Consider the following 22,139-nt stretch of genomic DNA (forward strand, 5'->3'; position numbering starts at 1 on the left):
TCCAGATCCCCCCTTGAAGGTTTCAAATGACAGAGATTTGACTCCTGTGGAAAGTTCTCCCTCGTCAGTTACACCACCCCCCCACCCTCCCTACAATAACAAGGTATTTGACCTTTTCTTCAAAAGTGTTTCATTTCAATTCCTGAATCTTCTGTTGGTTAGATGAAAAGCAATCTAGTAATAGAAAATTTCTCTTAATGTAGATGTTGCAGTATTACTGTCAAGTTAACACATGGTTTACCTCTTGGTTCGGTAAATAATTTGAATTTTTTTAGTTTCTTCTGGAAACTTCAGCAGCTTTCCTAGACTTTGCATTATCACAGCTGGTTGCTGAAGCAGCATTTTTTTTTTTTTTTTTGCACTGCAGACAGCTCAGGACTTAGTACACAATTGTGTGCTTTCCTAGCCACAGCATGTTGATGTTCAATTGGTTCTTCAGCAGTTGTCAGATGCTGGAAGAGAGTGTAGAGTAGCAGGAGGTTGCAGGTGAGGAAAAATAGCTGATGACATATGAAACCTCTCCCGAAATGTATCTTTTCTGAGATGGTTAGGATGTAGGACATCCATCATAAGCAAGTGAACACATCCATTTTTCTTCAATTCCATATTTAAAGAAACATTGAGGTCCAGGTTGCATCTCTGTCTGACGGATTTCCATCCTTGTAATTCTGGTGCCATATTTAAATGGTAACATAAGCCCTGATGTGATAGGAATTAAATCCCATAGAACAAAAAGTAACTAAAAGTTTCATTATGTTGCGGCATAAGCATAACAAGCATCCACATGTATAATTTATTACCTATAGTGGGTAAGTACTTAACAACAGTCATAATAAACTCATTCTGTTCATTCATTTTTAGATCTTAGCATACTGATTCAGACCTTAACTGAAAGTGAATATACAATCAATGTGAGGCTTTTTATGCTGGTTTAATAATGTAGGGCTGCCGAGGATCTTTAATTAAATAATTATTCTTTGTTCAATCAGGATAGATTGCTTCACTATAGGGATTGCAGGCAATCCACCCTGAACTGATCATGTTTTAGCTGCTTACTGTAATCCTGCATAAGTGATAGTCTTTGTCTCACAAAGCAGTGAGAGCAACCCAAAACCCAGGGAAAAACTGTAGCCAGATATTAAAAATGTAATGCCTAATTCTGAGGCGATCAAAGAAAAGCGTGCTAACACCCAATTTGGTGGTGCTGTGAACGAAGTTATAGCTGTCAGACAAAAGGGAAAAGTGGATTTTCTACAGGGTTCAGCTTCAACAGCCTGCTTTGTGTTTGGTGACAGTTGTAAGGTGCTCAGCATGTAGGGAATCAGAAAATCCAGGTTTCAGTTTTTTACTGGTAACCTCATGTACTGAAAGAGGTGGCAAATGGAGCTGTTAGGAGGAGGTGCGAGAAATTGCACGGCGTAAGTGCCTGCTGTGCATGCCAGTTCCCATAAGAGGGTCTGCAAGCAGGGCAGCCTCCTCATTTCTTCTGTCTGAGTGTGTTGGAAATGCAAAAAAATCTGTGTGGCGTGGGGCTGCTTCTTGGAGCATCGCACAAGGCTGACTTCAGATGGCCCCTGCTGCCACGGCATGTCATTAATGCAGCTCACAGCGGCTGGACTGAGAGGCCTTCACTGTTTATTAGGGGAATATAATCATTTAAGCCTGAATAAGCTTCAAAGCTCTAATGTGGCTGTTTGGCCAACAGAAATGAGATGTAAATTTGTGCTGAATAGCCACTGATTACAGAACGATGATAAATGCAAGATTTAAAATTGATCTATGAGTGCAGTTGTCAGGGCCTAAACTATGAATGTGTTATTATCTCTATGAAGAGCTTTGGGTAGATTAGAGATGAGGGAGCAGGGACAAAATAATGCATTTGCAGGAGGGTCTGATATGGTGTTTGGGCCATCTATAATCCAGTCAAACTTGGTGTATGCCTGAGAGGTTAGGCTTTGCCAGTGCAGCACATGGATAATTGTTATCACTTTGCCTGGAATGTTATAAATTGAGAAGTTTGATCTGTTTTATTTTCATTAAATGCACCTTTTGTTCAAGTATATTTTCTCTTTTACTGGAAACTCTTAAAAATGTTTCCTTGCTTTAAGGAATTTATAGATAGCTGATGACAATGATAAAGATTAAGAATTTAGTTTAGTTTTTGCAAATTTTCAGTGTTTTGTGCATTAAGAATAAGCCAAATGCTTTTTGTTATTCCGAGTATAGCAAACAGTTAGAAGCTCCAAATAAATTTTGATTTATTTAAATGTTAGGGCAACATTAAAGTAACAGGGAAAACTTACTTTCTTGCTGCTTTTGAAAATTGTTTTGTGGACCTCTTGGTATCATCAGATGATGAGTAATGTGAACAATATCCCCAAACCTTTGAAAATCCAAGCATTTGCTTATAAACCTAAAACATATGTCATACTGTGAGTCCTTCTGAAAATCTGGCTCTGTCAGCCTTCCAGTGTTAAACCGTGTGGTGTCAACACTGTTATGGCATTTGTTAAATTGTTCTGCAATGAGTGTTACATTAAGCAGTGAAAAATGATTTAATGGTGTTGTGTTTCTTCATTGCCTCTTTCATGCTCATCTCCGTTGTCTTACCCTGAATTGCTTGACTGTGGTTTGAAATGGATGTTTTAATTCAGTTGTACAGAGAATTTCAAACCTTTTAAAAAAAATTGTAGGGCGGGACGTGGGGTTTGCAAATAACACATGGCTTTGTTCTGGGAAGCAGTTGGAGCAGTCTCTGATTAGACATGCTAGAGAGGGGCTGATGCTCCTTTTCATTTCAGTTGTGCTAACCTCCAGCTGGGTTCCCCTTCCATTTGGATTCTGCTCCTGACATCTTTCATTGATCATGCAAATGATCAAAGTCTGAGCAAAACTTCTGTCCCGTTTCCATTTTTTTCCACTTGGTTTGCCACACTGAAAAGTCTAGGTGACTTTTTCCTGATGTTTCTTCATTTTTCAACAGCTTGAATCGTGCAGGTCTCTGAACAGATAATATTATTTCATCATCAGAATGTATTTCAAATAATTTTTAAGGTTTTAAATGCTTTTCTTTCTCACAGGCTTGCTTGGGTGGCAGTTGGTTTAGCAAATTACTGCTTATGTTTTGAGGTGCTATCTCAGCTTTACAGAAACCTGCATTGTTTCTCATCTTGTCAGTAGTGCAGAGCAATCCAGGAATTGTCAAAACTTTTGCATTATGTTACGCCAAGGGATTTTCACTGAGAAGTCTCCTGCACAACCTGCTGCAGAAATAGAAGGCATGGCAGCAAACTTTACATGCATATTGCAAATATAAAATAATATTGGAAAACTGTTCAAGTAGCAAATTCAGACGTTTAAACTATAGGAGCTGATGATTATTAAATTCTCCGTGTAACTTCAAGTGACTGATATGTCTTCACACCTAGCACTTCTTGAGAGGAGCAGTCATGCTCAGTCTTGCAATTTCAGCATGGGTCTTTCCTGTTTGGTGTTTTCCCTCAGCTCTGAGCAGTGTGACTGTGTGAGAAACTTACTTGGCATTACTTCATGGAGGAGGAGGATTTCTAGCAGTCCTGATCACACACAGGACTTTGAGAGCTTGACCCAGGTGGAATGAAAAAGATCCAAAACACTGTGAGGTACAGAAGCATCCACCCAGAAGCTTAAGTTCTCATGTCTAAAAACTGTGTATTTTTTTTAAAGCTGCTTGCTGCTAATGAGTTGTTCTGAGTATTGGAGCATGCAATTGGCAGTAGTGGAGTTGAGATGGAGCGTGATGGTGCTGTTCATTCACCCAGCTCATTTCCAGTGTAGTTCTGTTTATAATGGAGATGAAACACTAATCATTCTCCCATCTTCGTTAATCTCTCTCCTGCCCTCTGTCACAGTGCAAAGCAGTACATAGAACCTTGGCACTGAGTGAAATTGAGCCTTGTTAAATCTTGATGCAGTGGCGAGCAGCCTTTGACATGAAGTAAGGTGGGGTTTTTTTCTTCTCTTAACACCTTTGCTGCCCACACGTTGAAAGAGGTCATTCAGAAGCACATGTATGTCTTTTCCTTTAATGTTGCTGCAGTGAAAAAATTTCTCTTTGACAGGTTTGGTTGGGTTTTGTGGGGAGTGGGATAGGCAGTGGTAGTAATTGAGGTGACCTTTTAAGTCTGATTTCTGCTAAGCAAGTATCACATGTGGGATAGAAGCAAATATGTGAGTGGTTTATACAGAGATAGAAGTTCACTAGTCAGATGTGACATGGCTCAAAAAGGTGCTCTAAACTTCTGGTTCATACCTTTTTGCAATTTATGTTTTAGTTTATGAAGAATGGTCCTTAGCTTCTGCCTGGCAAATCTCCTGTAATGGACGAGGAGACTCACATTTACTCCAAGTAATTCACTTTGGAAATTCTGAGGGTATGTGTTAACCAGACTGTGCAGCTCAGTGGCCGGAGTAGAGTGGCATTGTAAGAAACGGCAGAAAACTGTAATCCAGTAGTGAAATGAGAAGTGCAGCCCAAAAGTTGTGGTATTCTTATTTGGTTTTATTTATTTTCCTAGTTGGACAAATTGCGGTGAATGTGCCAAACCACCAGAAGATGCTGAGTTCCTTCTTTGGAAACATGGCTTTTAAAATTAATTTCATTAGACCAGATTTCTGCCTGAGTAGGGAGATTAATCAGATCCTCTCTATCCTCAGTGTCTGTTGTCCATTATGTTTTTTGCTTGACTAGTAACTGCTGTCAGTAGGAATATATGTCTGTATGTATAAATGTCTTGGTTGTAAAATTGCTGTCCAAATGAGGCTTGAGCCTCAAGTCAGGGGAGTATCAGATGTATGGAAATTGTAAGATCCTGGGTGGTTACGACTGCTTCTGGTATTTAAAGGTTTTAATAAACACTGGGCCTAATTTTGTTTGTATTGAACTCACTGCAGTTTTGATTGGCTCCTGCCCTTAAAATGAGCTCCAAACCCCCAAAACCAGGCTGAGGCTGTGTAGGAGTCTCTTCAGCTTTTGCGCTATTGAAAGTGGATGTTGCTATTGGAAAAGCTTGCCCGTACAAGTAATATAAGGGGGATTTTTGTTGTTGTTTTGGTAGCTGAAATTAAAAAAAGCATGTTTGAGGTTGAGACAATTAGTTTGAGTTACTCTGGAACAGTTTTCATGTTAATTTCTTTTTTTTTCTGTCCTTTATTTTGTTTAAATTCAGGAAGATAAGATGGTAAACACATGGTTTGGGAGGCTGTAAAGATCTCTGTTTTCGCCTTTACTGATGTTTTCCTTTTTGTCCCCTCCCCTCCTTTCCTAATGTGATCCAAGTACATGAATTGCTTTGGTTTCCAGATTATTTTTATTTCAAATTTGTGATTTACTGGGAAAAATCATGCAGCTGTGGCTGGTGTCCTTCCACTGTCTGTCTGGTTGGTGCAGGGGAGGAGGGGGGATGCCGCAGGGCTGTCCCAGTGAGCAGGCATCCTGCCCCAAAGCAGAATTTGAACTTCAAGCCTGAGTTGTCACACTGGCACAAATGCATAAAAATTGTTGCCGAAGAGCTCTGTTTGAAACAGGATGCAGTGACCTGGCAGTGGTAGAAGAGGGCTGGGCAAAGGCATTTTGCTTGCTGTTCAGTCTGGAGGTGGAGCTGCATGCCACATCTCTGCTCTGCTCCTGGCACTACTCCTCCATGAGGAAGAGCAGACTTGCAGCATTGTGTCAGGTTACTGCATTTCTATTCTGCTTGAGTATGGCCCTTGCTGTGAGGGGACCAGGCTTCCCAAGTGCTCCATCAGGTGCTGGTGGACTGCCATGACTGGTAGGTCATACAGGTTACACATACACCTCTTGCCAATGCCAGCGTTCAAAACAGAGTTGTTTTGCTTCTGCCAGTCCTGAGGTCAGCATCATTTTAGAGGGGGCTACAAATAAGGTGACTTTGGGCACTTTCAATTTTGTCCTTTTGTTCTTTGAGCAAGCAAACCCCTTTTTCTTTTAACGAAGACTGAAACACCCCCAGCAAAAGCAAAGACTCTCCTTTAATCATACAGCTCCAAAGCCAAAAATCTGAGGAATGCTGTGCATCACAGGGCGTGTTGATAAACCTGGCAATATTGGTGGCAGGCTTTGAAGTGATTGAATTTTGGGACTGGTGTATAAGTGGTATTTTGCAAGAGGCAAGATGGTGATGCAGTTGGCCTTATTTTACAGCTAGCACAGCCCTGCAAAACCTGCAGTGCAGAAAAAAAAGATGCATAGTACTTTGCCTGGCTTTCACTCAATATTTACCCTTACGTGACCTCACCAAAACTGCACAGAGGAGAGCTGCTTCTTATTTGCTTGAACTTTGTAATATGATAGGAAGTGGAAAGCCAGCAGCTAGGGGGGGGAAAAAAAAAAAAAGCAGCAACCCAAGTTTTTGGGTTTTGTGATGGGAGGAGAGCAGCAAAGGGAGGGAAGGAGCAGGCTGTGAGATGAAGTTGAGTAGTGGGAGGGAACGTGTGTGGGAGCTGAGCTGGAGGCTGTCGACTGGCAGCCAGGTCTTACCATCAGCTGCGTAAAAGGAAATTGAAGAGATTGCCCAAATATTACCAGGGTGAAAGTCAGAATAAATAGCACGGAGCTGAACACGGGGCTGGTCGGCTCTTCTGGAAGGGTGGCAGGTCTGCCCTTTTAACGTGGCATGGGGACTGCATAGCCCCACACCATGCTCTCCTCTGCACCAGTGTGTGCGCGCATGCTGGGCTTGACAGCAGGATTTGGGGTAAAATTACCCTCCTCTGTCTGTAGCAAAGCATGCGGAGTGTCTCAGATGTTTCCACACATTCAAAGCCTGGGATCAGATCTGGGCCAAGTTTGCCTGTCTCCAGAAGAAAAAAAGGTGAAAATGTGTAAATGTCTCTGCAATTTTACATCTTTGTGCCTGCACCTGAATGGATGTGCATATGTTGCAGAGCTTCACAGGGTGGGGTGGAAAATGAAATGGGAGGGATGAGGCTTCTTGGTACCCAGGGAGCCTATGAAATAAGTAGTGGGAACAGAGGCAGGTTGCAGAGTCCCTGGAGGGAGGGAGTCCTGCTGGGAATGTTCCAGGTAAATCTTAGGACTTCGCTTAACACTTTTAAGCTCTCTTTCCCTCTTAAGACTCCTAGGATTTTGCTGAATGCCTGATTTCTCTTTCAGCACTGTTAGGATGTGTGGAATTAGGAAAAAGGCTTGAAATTTCCACACCACCTTTAGTGGCTTCTGAAGAGAGTGAGTGAGTTGCTGAAGACCAGTAACAAAAATTTTCCCTGCAGAAGAAAACCCTAAACCCAAACAAACAAAAGCTCTGAAATTTTCATCCCTGCTGTCAGTATTTGTTTTTGGGGCAGCAGCCTTTCACTGTGCTGTGGTAGCAAATTGCAGTCCTGGAATCCCGGAGATTAGAAACAAGCCTGAGTAGCAGACAGCTGGTGAATGTATTTTAAAATTGTTTAACCCAAGGCCACTCCACTGAATGCTTTTTTAGCTCTTACATTTTTAGTGAGATGTGTGATATCTTTGGCCTTTCTATAGGCAGACAGCCTGCATGAATTGCATACTTCCTATTGACGGAGCTGGGTGCAGTCTTTAGCTTCTGCTAACTCACCAGCAGTAGTGTACTGGAAATTTCTGATTCAGAAATAGGTCTTCTATAAATGATTTAATATCAGGCCATTGAAATGCATTTGTGTTTTCCTTCTTAGGGCTATTAAAAGACAGAGAGAAAACATTTAGCACCAAATTAATGGTTGCATTTTTGTTTTAATCCTGCAGATGGGGTTGATTTATATCTCAAAAATATATGCTGCAGAGAGGAATTACAATATTACACAATTTTTCAGTTGTACTTAATTTTTTTCCAAGCCAATATTTTCAGATAGATGCTGTCTCTTTAATGTGGTGAGTTTTCTTCTTCATTAACCGTAAGGCACTGCATTTCATCCTCTAGTTTGTATTCCTTTGTCCATTAAAATAAGTGTCTGAGGTCTGTAGTGATTGGGAAGCTGGGAGCAGGCAGAAGGTACAGGGGCTCTTACCCCCATCCTCTTGTTGTGGAGGGATGTGAAAGCAGAAGGGTGGCAGGCTGCCTGCATTCTCTGGGGGAAGGCAGACCCTGCTGAAAAGAAATAGTGCACTTCTGCATGCAGATAGGAGAGAAGATGGGATTAAATGGCAGAGCCGAGATTTTGTACACAATAGTGGCTGCTCTGATAAAATCTGGTTGGCTTTCCCTTGAGGATTATAGGGAGATAAGCAGCCTTTAGTTTGTCAGCACCTCCCTTTCCTCTTGCTCTCTGGTGATTGCTTTAGGTTTGATGGCAGGTGGCGATGGCAGGACTTGCTCAGATCTGGGGTGCGGTGCTGGAAATGCAGCACATCCTGAAGGCTGAGATGTTAGGTCATGTGCCATTTCTTGCAGCTGAGATTAAACTCTAGCTCAGTTGTGTTTATGTTTGGACCTTTTTCCTCACAGTATTTAGTGCTCTTGGTGCATGAAAACAACCATTAGAATTACTGGATTTAGTTTTTGAACAAATGAGCTTTCTTATACTCACTCCCACTAACACAGCTCCTGGAGCAGTGATGAAAATGAGCTGAACTTTGTAACTCTGGAGAGCATGATGGTTGGGTCTTTGAAAATTCATCTGGCAAGTATTAAAAGAGAGAAGTGATGTTTTTTGATATGCCTTCCAAGTTAGGTCACTAGTGATATTACTTCAACGTCACAGTCACGGCAAACATCAGTTCTCAGAAAGAAATATACATTGGATGCTCCCTGAATATTGTACAGAGTTACACTGGGTACCATCCATACACAGCCCCACTTGCTAAAATTGGTCTGAGCAATTTCCTGCCCTCCAGATGCTTTTCACCACCTCCTGCTGGAGGCTAACGCTTCACCATATCTGCTGGTTGATGTGTGTGATTGATTGAGTGATCCTCTGACATTCAGCCAGAAAAAACAAAGGTTTGAAGTCATTAAGGTCTTTCCTGGGCTGTACTGGGATGTGTGCACCTGTCCCCCAGGCTCGTTCAGCAGGGAACTCTGCTTGGGATGGGGGGGGAGTGGAGGGATACCCTCCCTTTTCATCAAATGAAGAATTGCCACTGTGATAAAAATAAGACTTCACATTTATATAGTGCCGTGTTAAATGAATCAATCCACTCGGAAGCATGTATGTACAGCATGTTTAGCATGTAAATTAACCACAGTAGTTGAAGAGTGGTGCTTTTCTGCTCTTTAATTTCATGTATCTAAACTCACCCTATTTACTGGAACATAGAGAAGCTATGTGCAGAGTTGTGCTATTTTGCATACTTTCCCTGTGTGTTTTCTCAATGGCTCTACTCTTTGTAGTAGTTAATTGCCTCTCCTCAAAGTTAGGCATGAATCCTGCACAGATCTGCCGAGCTTTTGCTGCAGGCGTTATCTGGCTAACTCTGTGGCACAACCTGCAAGGGTGAAGTGACAAGTGCATGTTAATCACAGTAGGGTCATGGCCTGTTTAAGCCCAGAGACATAAAAAGGGTTCAGAAATGAAAATACTGCTTGGCATGACAAAAATGTCCTCAGGTTAGGTTCCTCACTCAGAACACTGGTGGTATATGTGAACTCTGTGCATCACCATGGGCATGTCTTGCTGAAATTGCGGAGAGCCCCGCTTGCACATCCCAGGTCAAGGAGGAGAGGAGATGCTTTTCTGCTGGTTGTATTTTTAACTCATTTTGGACTGTAACATCAGGTTGTGTTTTCATGCCTCTTGTTGCTGCCATTTCAATCTAAAATTCAAGAACAGCATTTCCCTTAAAAAAACTTCATCATTACGGGGACTGTGAGGGTGTTCTCTGTCACTCTGCAAAAATGGCGTCTAGGTTGAGAAGACTCTCAACTTCATCTCAGTCTGTATTTCTGTTGTAGTTTGACCCTGACTGGATCCCAGGTGCCCAACGAAGCCTCTCTATCACTTCTCAGCTGTATGAGGGAAAGAAAATACAACAAAAGGCTTGTGGGTCAAGATAAGGACAGGGAGAGATCACTCACCAATCACTGTGATCAGGGAAACTAGGGGTCACAGCCTCCTTCAGGCATCCACCTGCTCCAGCGTGGGGTCCTCCGTGGGCTGCAGGGGGGTGTCTGCTCCACCGTTAACCTCCATGGGCTGCAGGGGACAGCCTGCCTCACCATGGTCTTCACCAGGGGCTGCAGGGGAACCTCTGCTGTGGCACCTGGAGCATCTCCTGCTCTCCTCCTGCAGTGGTCTTGATGTCTGCAGGGTTGTTGCTCTCATGCATTCCCACTTCTCTCTTCAGCTGCAATTTGTTGTGCAGGTTTCCCTGTGCCCCGCCCCCCCTTCTTAAATATTCTATTCCAGAGGTGCTACCACCATTGCTGGTGGGCTCAGCCTTGGCCGGTGGTGGGTCCGTCTTGGAGCCAGCTGGCATTGGCTCCATTGGACATAGGGGAAGCTTCTAGCAGCTTCTCACAGAAGCTACCCCTGACCCCCACCCCTGCTCTGCAAACCTTGCTTGGCAAAACCATACAATTTCCAATGGAAGAAAATGGGCTTTTGGCCTTAGAAGATATGCAGCTTGGAGTATAGCTGTTACCTTGTACTGGAACACCTTTAAATTATGCTCTGTGTGTTTGCTTTGTGCTGCATCCACAGCTGTGACTAGATGCGGGCAGCAATGCTGAGCAGAGGAGGGAAGAGCCTTTGGGAATTAGGTCCTTGCAGATGAGTAGGTCAAAAGGAGAAGGGAACAAAAGTGAAACCATCATGGGTTCTCCTGAGTTCTTTGCTCTACTTACATGGGTTAATCTGATCTCTTAATGGGACGCTACAGTTGTCAAAAGGAGAGAGGAAACATTCATGTCGTGTCTCCATTGTAGGTACCATTCTGGTGCTACTGACTGTGGTGTGCTGGATCAGGAAGAAGCATTTTGCAAGTGATATGCTTCACAGCACGGCCAAAATAAAATGAAAAAACACTTGCTACAGTTCCCACAAACAGTTGTGATAAGTTATCTGGAGCTCTGCTTAAAAACCTGTGTAGTACACAAACAGCTCAAGATTTGCAGATCCCTGTAACCTTTATTGGAAGTAATCTTCTCTTTGCATGAGCAGGCACTCTGACTAGTATGCTTGAGTAGAGCAAAGGCCCATTTATTTCATATATCACACTGCTGATTTTCTGGCAGGCCATTTGGTGGGGGAGAATAGCTTGAAGAAATGTCGTTGTCGTTGTCCTTGTTGTGTTGGGCAGTGATTTGAGGATGTGGCAGAAAGGAGGGTGGGGGAGCGGGGACAGGCAGACTGTAAATGGCTTTTTTTTTTCCTCCTATATGGATACATTGAAAAAGGTTCATTCATGGCACCATCTGCTTTTGTTTTATTCCCTAGCCATGTACTAGTGGACAAACCCAGCAGTATATTTTCCCACTTCTGAAAGGTCTGAAAGAAAAGCTTTTAACTATCATCCTTTCATATTTCTAAAGGGTCTTTTATCTAACTTTATCAGGAATGTATCAAGCATCCAGTATAGAACATTTTGCCATTCAAAACATTGTTTCCCCCCTAAAAGTCTTCCTGGACCTCTGAAACCCAAGGTGCTCTTAGATGGGAAAGCTAAGATTTTGTCAGAGCTGTAACTTTTTTAAAAAGTAATATTTTTTCTTTTTATACAGTGGGAAGAAATTGGTGAGGTGGATGAAAACTATGCTCCAATACACACATACCAAGTATGCAAGGTAATGGAACAGAATCAGAACAACTGGCTTCTGACCAGCTGGATCTCTAATGAAGGGGCATCCCGCATCTTCATTGAGCTCAAATTCACCCTGAGGGACTGTAACAGCCTTCCAGGAGGGCTGGGGACTTGTAAAGAGACTTTTAACATGTATTACTTCGAATCAGATGATGAAGATGGGAGGAACATCAAAGAAAACCAGTACATCAAGATCGACACGATTGCCGCTGATGAGAGCTTCACAGAGTTAGACCTCGGTGACAGAGTTATGAAGCTAAACACAGAGGTGCGAGATGTTGGGCCCCTAACAAAAAAGGGATTTTACCTTGCTTTCCAGGATGTGGGTGCCTGCATTGCCTTGGTCTCCGTGCGCGTGTACTACAAGAAATGCCCGTCGGTGATCCGCAACCTGGCCCGCTTTCCTGACACCATCACAGGAGCAGATTCCTCGCAGCTGCTGGAGGTGTCGGGTGTCTGCGTCAACCACTCAGTGACTGATGAGGCGCCAAAGATGCATTGCAGCGCTGAGGGGGAGTGGTTGGTGCCCATCGGGAAGTGCTTGTGCAAGGCCGGGTACGAGGAGAAGAACAACACCTGCCAAGGTAAGGGTTTGCAGGGAGGGTGCCGTGCTGAGGCTGCTGAGGGGGTGTGCGGTCTTCTTGTGCATGTCCTTCATGCCTGGTTTAGTTGACAATGGTGGGTTGGGTGCTCACTGCCACAGGTCCTTTGAGTGACTGTGGCAGGGTGAAGAGAGAGGCCTTGAGTGAATGTGGTGGGACTGGACACCAATGTATGGGTCCTCCCGGTGCTTACTGGGCTGTGCGCAAGGCGAATCTGGCATGTCGCTGTTACCTTTGGAGCGCTGTACTGTTGGTTCCATGAGGTGATCGCAATCTTATCTGTTATTTAAAGCTTTATGGTTTTTTTCCTCAACATCGGAGTTTCCTTATGAATTGTACTTCTAAATTGGTTATTTTCTACTTCTACTTCGTTTCTTTTTGCTCAACTGTACCAGGGAATGCTTGGAGTTAATCTCCCTATGCAAGATGCGTTTTGTTTTTGTATTCAAAAGAGCATGTTTTTCTCTCTTTATCGCTCTATGGGGGTATGTGGGAATTTGATGTGGTGTGAGTTGATTGATTTTCCTCAGTGGTAAATAGTTTAATACAAAGCTGCTCAGCTGTTCAGCGTTAAACCTAAAGCCCCACTGATGAAAATGCTTCCATATGTGCTGAAGTTTTCACATATGAAGTAGCTGGCTGAGGTTCTTGAGTTCCTGGTCAGCACAGGTCTCTTGAATCATCAGGGGCCTTGTGCAAGAGATCTAGGCTATCTGAAACTCAAGACCTAAAAAAGAATGCTCCTAAAAAAGAATGCTTTTAAAGAAGTGCAGCATACACTGACAGTGTATAATCTCATTTTATGGTTTGCTATGTTATGTGCTTGCGTATAAAATTTGCCCTTCCGTTGTAAATATCTACAGGTAGCTTAAAACAGATTTGGACATAAAAGAGAAGGGGACAGAATAGAAAATTTCAATATAGTTTGGTTTTTTTCAAAATTATTATGTGTTGGTCATCAGTCCCATCTTAATTGCCTTGTACTTGCAGCCACTGAGTAATAGATAACTTGTGGGGAAGGCAGAGGGATTCTACTCCAGCTGAAGTTGGTGCTGCATTTTCTTTTCCCCTCATTCCAGACACTCGTTATTGAAGTTTGTAGTGTTGGCGCAAAGGATAGATCAGTGCATATCCAAAGCAGACTGTGGACTTTGTCCTTTGGTCCTCAGTCACACACTGTGCCCCTGAAGATTACATAGTTCAAGTCTCTTCAAGGGTTGACTTGCAGAGAAAATATAGGTATGTTTGGTTTTGGAGAAGCCTCTACTAAACAACATTTGGAGTGTGCTTTTTGACCAGGGTAGTCTCCTTTTTTTGCAGATGTGGTCAACAGAGCAGAATCTGACTTGGGTTTGCTTTTCCTGTACCGATAAAGATACTTTTCTTTCCCATTTAAGGGGGAAGAAGAGTTGGACGCGATGTTTGATACTGCACAAGGGAAGCTAAGATCAACATTAGCCCAAGCTGAGAAAATCTGGACTGTCACAGATGAGGGATGTGGGTCAGATAGGTCAGCAAGGATCTGCTTCATTATGGCTAAAAATACCATGTCCCAAAATAACATGCACTGGTTGGGTGCTGTGTCTAGAGACTGACTTCAGCCATCTGTAAGAACTTTTGGAAGAAGGGAGTACATCCATTAGTCACCTTTCAAATCCTGCCCTCCCACACTGCCTGAGCAGCATGGGGTATCTCAAAGTGCTTTTAAAGATCTCAAAAACCACCAAGAGCCCCCAAACCAAAAAACTGGACTGGTTTAAACTAGAAATGTGAGACTATCTTTAAAGAGCCTACTGTGCCTACAGAGCGGCTGGGTCTCAGGTAGTGCTGAGATAGCAAGCTGGGGTGTGCCTTCAGAAGATCTTCGTGATTTGAGGTTCTGCTTTGCATTTTGCGGTATGGGTTGTTCTTTTAAATTTATTTTTCTTAGTCAATTGAGAGGACAGGGTCTGGCCCCATAATTTATGACTGTGGTAGGTCTGTGATCGTAGTTTGGAAGTGTAAAGATGCTTTGTGGGGGTGTACCCTTGCCCTTCTCTCTGAAGGCACACCCACGTAAACTACTCTTGCATGTCACCTACAGCCTGCAGGAGTTTATTACTTTAATTGCTCCAGAGCTGTTAAGAGCCCAAAGTTCTCCTTTGTAGGAAAGCCCTAAATTCCACCACCAAATCAATGGGACACCGGGATCCAAGTGCCTACAGCAAGGTTTGTTGGAGGGCCCAGTCTGGATGTCTGGTGTTTAACCCAGGCCATCTGCCAAGCATTTCTTGCTGCTTGGCTCTGAGATGATCAGCTGGTAGGAGACAGTTTCTTAGGCAGTTCAGGAGGTCTGCGCCCAGCATGCATGGAATCCACGCTGGTATCCTGTGTGAGTCAAGTGCTTTCTGGTTTGGATATTGTTATATTCACAAGGGTGATATTTCTTCTAGGACAGTAAATTTAAACTTCACAGCCCATAAGCAGAATAAGTAACACCAAGAAAGGTCCTATGTGCTTGTAGCTGACATAATGATGGTCTTGGCACTCTGTGGTGTAGCTTTGACAAGCACCTGAGTAACTTCTGACCTTTTGTTTGTAAATCACTTGGGTGCATCTCACGAGTGGTCTCCCTGCTTGCTTTCACTTAGGCATAAGCAGGTGACATAAGCATTAGTGACCACACTTTGGGAAACTTTTTCAGCCCAAAAGAGCCTGGCTTTGTTTATTAAAATTTCTCCTACAAAAATGACATTTCCAAGCTCTAATGTCATGTCTGGACAGAGCAGGCTACACTCTGTTATTAGCAGTGATGTAAATACCAGTCACCCTCACAAACATATGGGAACTATTGAAATCCCTTCTGCCTACAAATCATTAATTGGCAACGATGTTCTGAATTCATCATCTTGTCAGCAGGGTTCCTGTTTGAAGAAGGCACTGACAGTAACAGCTGAACAGTTTCTTTCGCTGGGGACACTGAGGTTGTAAATATGACATGGTCTAATCTCCTTATATAATGTACTCATTCTCTCAATTAGTATAGGCAGATAAGTAGTAGTTACTGTAAAGAACCCAAACTACCCAGATTTTTACACCTCCTTTGGCAACATGGCCCATTTATCAGCAACTGCTGTGGGACAGCTAGAGGTAAATTGTGACTGTTTTGGGACAAATTTATAAAGGACTGGTGTTAAGGTTCATTATTCACAAGAATAAATTGCTGTACTAGTTAATAAGAGAAATGAAAGTGGTTGCTTTATGAATTTCTACGCTGGTTTCCAGAGTGGTGATTTGGTGCCACTAAAAGACCGGTGGTTATGGACTTCGTCTTGGTTCAGCTGGTGCTGTCTGAACGGGTCTTTGAAGAAAATGCCCAGTTTCAGGTCTGTCCAATTTCAAGTCTCCTAATGGTGGTCTCCTTAGCAGGCGGTATTCAACTGAATTTGAGGGCCACATCCTAAAATGCTGTAAAACTTGATGTAGTGCCACTGAAGCCTCTGACTTTAGGGGTTCACAAGCATCTAAACTTCTGACCTTTGGTTTGTGAATCACTTGGGTGCATCTTGCAAGTGGTCTCCCTGCTTGCTTTCACTTTTCACTTGGGCATTAGTGTTAGGGGTTTGGCCAAACAGTTTGTCTGCCCCAGTCTGTGCTTTCCTTCTCCCTGCACTGGCATAGATGAGTTTTATTGTAACTTCGATTTAAGTTGTTTACTGTATACAGCAGGGCTCACTGTTGGGGTTTGTGTAGGAAATGAATAAAGTCACTATGAAAATGGCACCTTCTCGCACTTCTCTTTGTATTCATCCTCACCTTCAAGCCCAATGTGTTCTCAGTGAGGAGCAAGAAGTGCTTATTTTTATGCCTTTAAAGGCTCTGGAGCACATGCTGCTGGAAGGGAGGGGTTGTTGAGATGTTGAAGTAATGAGAGCCAAATACACTTGCAGTGGTGAGGTTCTGCTAGTGACTGGGGGGCTGCAGAGCGGTAACTGCCAGTGTAATTGATTTGCAGAGCCTGATACTTTTCAGCTGCTTTTAGAGCTGAATCACAAATTAATAAAATATTTGAGTAAAAAAAGGAAAAACTGCAATGAATGAGAGCCAAGCTGAAAAGGCGAGTAATGAGGTCGGGAGGTCAGGAGGCTCTCCTTTCCAAGAATCTGTGCATGCTGCTACTTAAAGAGACATCAAAAGGAGTACAGCTGGATATAGCCAGTTAAAAGGTATGGACAAGATTACAGATGTTAAGAGGTGGACAAAATAATGGAGGAAAACTAAGTAAATCTTTCTTCACTCTTGCCTTCTTCTGAGGAAGAACTTTGAAACTGAAGGTTGGAGGGAGGATGGGTTGGGGTATGGTTTTCTGGTTTGAGAAAGGAAAATTGCTGGCAGGGGAAACATTTAGGTTTTGGGAGTTTTTTGTAAAACAACTCTACAATGTTCAAACCCTTCTGCTGTCTTAAATGTTGGTGTTTGTTTGATTATTCTTCCCTTAATCAACTTTGCTAAGCATACCTCAGTGCATTTACACAACAATATTTATTTTTGCTGATTGTTACTTGTGTTGGATTCAGCTGAGCTCTTGCTAAGAGAAATGAATATTTCTTACAGAAAACAAAGGCTGCAGAAGAACCTTGTGTTTGTGGGTCTTTTATTCCGGATATAATTAAAACTAATTGACATAGGTGGCTGCCATACATAGATCACAAGTTTACCTGCCAAATCAGTTCTCGGGTGATTTTGTTACTGGGTGATTGGGAGCGGAGCAGAGTTGCTCATCTTCCTCTCAGAGCGATGCAATCAGCACAGACATTTGAAGACACTTTCCCAGAGTGGTGATTGCCCCCCTGTTGATCAGCTATTGGAAGGATATTCAGAGGTAATTGTGTTTTTGCAGCTGTGCGGGAGGAGGCAGGCAGAAGTAGTGACCCTCAGCTGGTGGGTAGCAGAAGACGCTGTCTGTGGAGGCTTGGGAGGCAACTTAGGGCTTGCAAAGGCGGTGATGGTAGAGCCATGCTTGATGACTGTTGTGTTTCTGTGTCTGCACAGCAGCCATCCCAGAGGCCCAAGCTGTGAATGAAACACATAGCTGACACCACAATAAAAAAACCCCTGTATTTTTCAGAAATTCACTGTGTGGTTTCCTCAGGTAACGCAGTGCTGCAGCTCAGCTGTTGCCTTCCCTGTCCCCTTATTTCTAGGAAATGGAAACATGCTGCTACACAGGTAACCTTATTTTGGAGCTTGGGCTTTTGCTCCAAAGCAGCCAACGTTTTTGTTTTTGCATCTGACGTAGGTGCAGGAGGGGGACAACTTTTCTTCAGCCCCCTCCACAACTTGCTTGCCTGTCTCTCCGCCTCAGCTCAGCTGAACTCTCTCGCTCTAAGCTCCTTGTTACAGATGCTAGATAGACAGGCTAAATCCTGCCTGTCTTGTGGGAGACTTCCCAGCTGGAACTCAGGTGAGTAAGGCAAGTGTGCTTTTACCCTTGTGGTGGAGTAGAAAGCAAGCAAATTCCAGGGATAAAAAACCCCATCTCTTTAATTGTTCTACTGGGAGGTGATTACATGGCAAGAAAAACATTGATGGAAATATTCTGTATATGGAGAATACTGAATTTGGAAATACAGTTGCCCCTCCAGGGAGTTCTTTGCCCATCGTTCATACTTCTTGTGCTTTTTTCTGATTAAAACCAAATTGGCTGGGAGTTTAGCATGGTAGGTGTTTATACAATTATGAGCTGAAGTGCCTAGTTAATTTTAATTAGGCATGAAATCAACCAGTGTCAGAATAGCTGATTTTTTGGCCACACGGTGTGTATTATCTTTTGAAATGTAAAGAAAATCACTTGAATGCTACATTTCAGCAAAAGACAGTTGTCACTGGAGGGGGAATAGGTTTTATTCTGTAGAGAGGTGTGAGCATGTATATATTTAGGTGTTTTGTTCTGCAGCTGAAATAATTAACAAGTGCAGGGGAATGTTTTCCACACAGCAAAACTGTGTCGCCACAGGATTGATTAAATATTACTCTCTTCTTTGTTTTATTTTGCATGTATATTTGCAAATTCGTTATAGAAGGCATGTGTCTGTGTACGTGCAATATATTGTGGTTTGCTAATGAGTTGTAACCTTCTGTACCACCTTGTATGCTGATAACACTGATGACTCTGAAGATCTTTCCTTGTTCTGCAGCGATGCTTTTAGGCTGTTGCTTTGACCAACTTAACCTTACTGTTGTTTGCAGTGTGGCTGCTGTGCAGTCACCTTCCAGAAGGACAGTTAAGAAGTACTTTATTCCCCCCAGAAAGTATAAACTGAGCATCGCAAATACAGTAAGGTTTGGAAATGGTCTGCAAGCGTAAACTCTGAAGGTCGTGTCTGCTTCTTAGCCATATGGTATTTTGGGGCAGATCTTGGAGTATGCTTTTTAGTCTGGTCCTAGATAGCTAACTGATACTTACTTGAACACTGCCTTTGTTTGGTTTTAGCACTCTTGAATATAGGGTATCCATTGGTAGCTTGGGGAGTTTCTTAAATTATGGGATGGGTGATGTGTTACAGGAGAGAGGGAGTGTTAGCCATGGTGATGTTAAGTTCTTTTGATTGCCACCTTCGACTTTGAATTGCTTAGAAACAGCTTGCTTATTAGCTGTGGTTTTTTTAAACAATTAAGGACTCTGGAGAAATACTAAGGATAAAGTACACAAATGCTGGTTGGCAATACAGGGAATTTAATTGCCTTGATTTAAGATACGGATGTTCCCAGCTGCCCACTCTGTCCCATTGCTGGAAGCTGCTGCTGGCTCTGCAGAACTGGATAGTCTGCCCATGAGCTGATGTGACCAGTGGGGGGCTTGTCTTGATGCCCCAGCCTGAGGGCAAAGAAAGACAGACATGGGCACTATTCCTGGGGAGTGATCTTTAGCAGAAGGGTGCCTGCAACCTCATCAACTGCCAAGGGTCTGCCATAACTTCCTTGCCAGAACCCCCATTCCACCTAATTTATATGGGGTATTAAAATTAACTTGTACTACTCTGTTTTGCTCATAATTTGGGTTTTCAGTTTTGTGTTTCTTATTCAGAAACACTTAGCAGTAGTTGATGATGTGTTGACATTTCAGTAATAGGCTTTTCTCTCTGCATGCTTTACATCCTGACCATTTTACCTTGCTTTGGGTTAACACTGAGGCTGAAATCCAGGCTCCACAGACAAAGGCTACAGTTATGCCTTGTATGAACAGATTCACAGCTTACTTTTTATTTCATTTCTTTAGCTGGGTGAACTTGTATTCCTTATAAGGTAAGTGTTCAGTATTCTGCAGTAAGAGCAAAGAGACTGCAACACAGATGTCTGCAGAAGGAAGTGAATCTGTTGTTCACGTACACAGAGATTCCCGTTTATTTTGCTGGATGTTTGCTCATTTTCTGTCGCTGAAGAAGTTAATCAAGTATAAACACAGTGGTATCCACGACCAACACATGGTTAAGGTTGTATTGAGCATGGTACTGATGTACTTCCGTTTTTTATTTCCCTCAGGATGGCTATGAGGTTGTAAATACCAGAACAAACTCAAAGAGCAAGGCTAGGTGTTGTATAAGCCCCAAACAGTATATCCAAAACAGATTAAAGAAGAGAAAAGATACAATGCCAGGCTTGTGAATGTCCTTTATTACTTTCATATAACTGTCCTACCTTTATAAATGTAGAGAAAAGATACAATGCCAGGCTTGTGAATGTTCTTTATTACTTTTATATACCTGTCCTACCTTTATAAATGTATGTCCTTAAAAAAAGCAGCTGAAGTTTGAAGAACTGGGGTTTAAGATGACAACTTTCTTCTTACTGTAAATGACAGTGAATCAAGTTAAAGCCAAGAAAATTTCCCAGCTCCTGAAAATCCAGACTCCAGGAGCTGCAGCTCAGTGGCATTATCAGCACAAACCCACTGGCTGGGTGGTGAAACAAGGCTGTCTGCATGCCTTCCCATGCTGCCCAAGGTCACGTTCCTGGAAGCAGGGTGGGTGGGAGAGGATATGGATCAGCAGAGCATCTTCATCTGCATCTTCAGCCTGGCATCCCACTGTGGCGTGGTGGTGGTGGGCTCAGCTCCCATGGCAGGTTTGCCTGGCCAGTGTGGCACAGGAGATGGTGCTGACTTAGGATGAGACCCATTCTTGCGGTGAGACTTGGGGGTGTATTGAGACATGTTCTCGGGGCAGGCTTAGAGCGGCTTGTGAGTAGTTTTCCTGGCACTTCAGGCATGACTGTTTCAGTGTGAGCAAAGAAATACTTAATGTAGACTATTAAAAACATTTCCAGGTCATACAAAGGGCTTTTCTCTGTTGGATCTTCAAGGATCTATGTACAAAGTAGGTCAGAGTCACTATTCCCCATTTAAAAAATGACAGCCTTGGGCCAGAGGCTGTTGTTCAGTGCCAGCCAGAGGCTAGAGCCTGAACCCAGACTCTAGGTGTCCATGCTGTACTTGACCTCATGTGCTCTTTCTATGATCTTACACTAACCTAAAACCTTTGTAAGATCATCCATCTCCAGGTGGATTCATTAGGTAGTAACAACAAACTTACCCTTCCTGTATAGCTGGAGTTTGAACAGAAGTTGGCTTTGCAAAAGGCTTGCTTTTGTACCTCAGTTAGATGTTTTCCTTCAAAAAAGTTTGGCCTGGAGGTGCGTTTCCTGAGTAGGACTCTCACATCAACTGGAGCCTCTGCCTAGTGTGGAAGGTGTTCAAAGAATCCATCTCTGTCACAAGGTCCCTTTCACTGCCAAAGCCTTAGGGTTATTGAGTACCAGACCCTCTTTGTATAGATAAAAAAAGCATGCTCTGCCCCAGCAGACTCTCCAGTCCCTCTACACATGTGACTAGTATTACTGGAATAAAGTGAGCCTGCCTAGGGAGCCAACATAATCTTTATTGAGCTCAGGAGTCACCATTACCATCCACCATGTGAAATGGCTGCCTTCTGTGTGGTCATAAGGGTCGCTCTGCTATGGTACTAATTCCCCAAATAATGCGTTAGAGGTCTTACACTGAGTTGGACGGTCTGTCATTCCGTTGCAACAGTGACAGAGGTCACAGCATTGCCTTCAAAAGCTGCCTGGAAAAGGGAGCTTTTTAATTACTGCAGAGCCAAAGGAAAAGCTGTTTCCTACGAGCGTGGGGAATGTGCTAATTTGGTATTCGGCAAAAGCAGCCTGCGGGTTGCAGCTTCCCAGCTCCGAGCTGCTTTGCAGATAGCATGCAACCCAGGTAGTGACAGAGCCGGGACCGTGGACTTCATTACTGCGGGGGCTCTGTGCGGATTCGAGAAGCACCAGTGATGATGGGATCTTGGGACAGGAGCCAGCAATTTATTAGTATAAATCCAAGGCAACTGGCATGTTAATTACTGGAAGAAATCCACAGCAGGGGAGGAAGGGGTTCAGGATGATGGGGAGGTACCATGGTTAATTGCCAAGGTGCACGGATGCCCTGTGACTCTGTGCAGTGGGATTTCCTGCGTTGCAATGGCTGACTTGCAGCAGGTTATTATCTCCCAAGGAGGAAACCTTTAAGGCAAAGTGTCTGCAGAAGGAATTTGTGGTGAAAATGGCTAAAGGCTCTTAGAGTACTGTGGCAAAATCAGTCATGGGACCCTCCAGTACCAGGTCAGGTGTTGCTCAGGGCTTTTGTGCACATATGACTGCTGGTAAGGGGTAAGCGTATCTAGTTGATGGGATTTCACTCTTCCTGTGCTAGCTTGTTTTGGGAC

The 22,139-nt window shown here is 43.3% G+C and overlaps 1 protein-coding gene across 10 annotated transcripts in view; it reads left to right on the top strand.

The window, feature by feature from the left end:
- Positions 1-22,139, top strand: part of EPHA5 (EPH receptor A5) — a 211,508-nt gene that overhangs the window by 43,078 nt on the left and 146,291 nt on the right. For all 10 annotated transcript variants that reach the window (XM_037381647.1, XM_037381678.1, XM_037381655.1 and 7 more), the window contains exon 3: positions 11,703-12,366. In XM_037381647.1, coding sequence (XP_037237544.1) covers positions 11,703-12,366 — 664 coding nt within the window. The remainder of the gene's footprint in view (positions 1-11,702; positions 12,367-22,139) is intronic.

The sequence above is a fragment of the Falco rusticolus genome, chromosome 1 (genome assembly GCF_015220075.1).
Source record: "Falco rusticolus isolate bFalRus1 chromosome 1, bFalRus1.pri, whole genome shotgun sequence".
NCBI classification, from domain to species: Eukaryota; Metazoa; Chordata; class Aves; order Falconiformes; family Falconidae; genus Falco; species Falco rusticolus.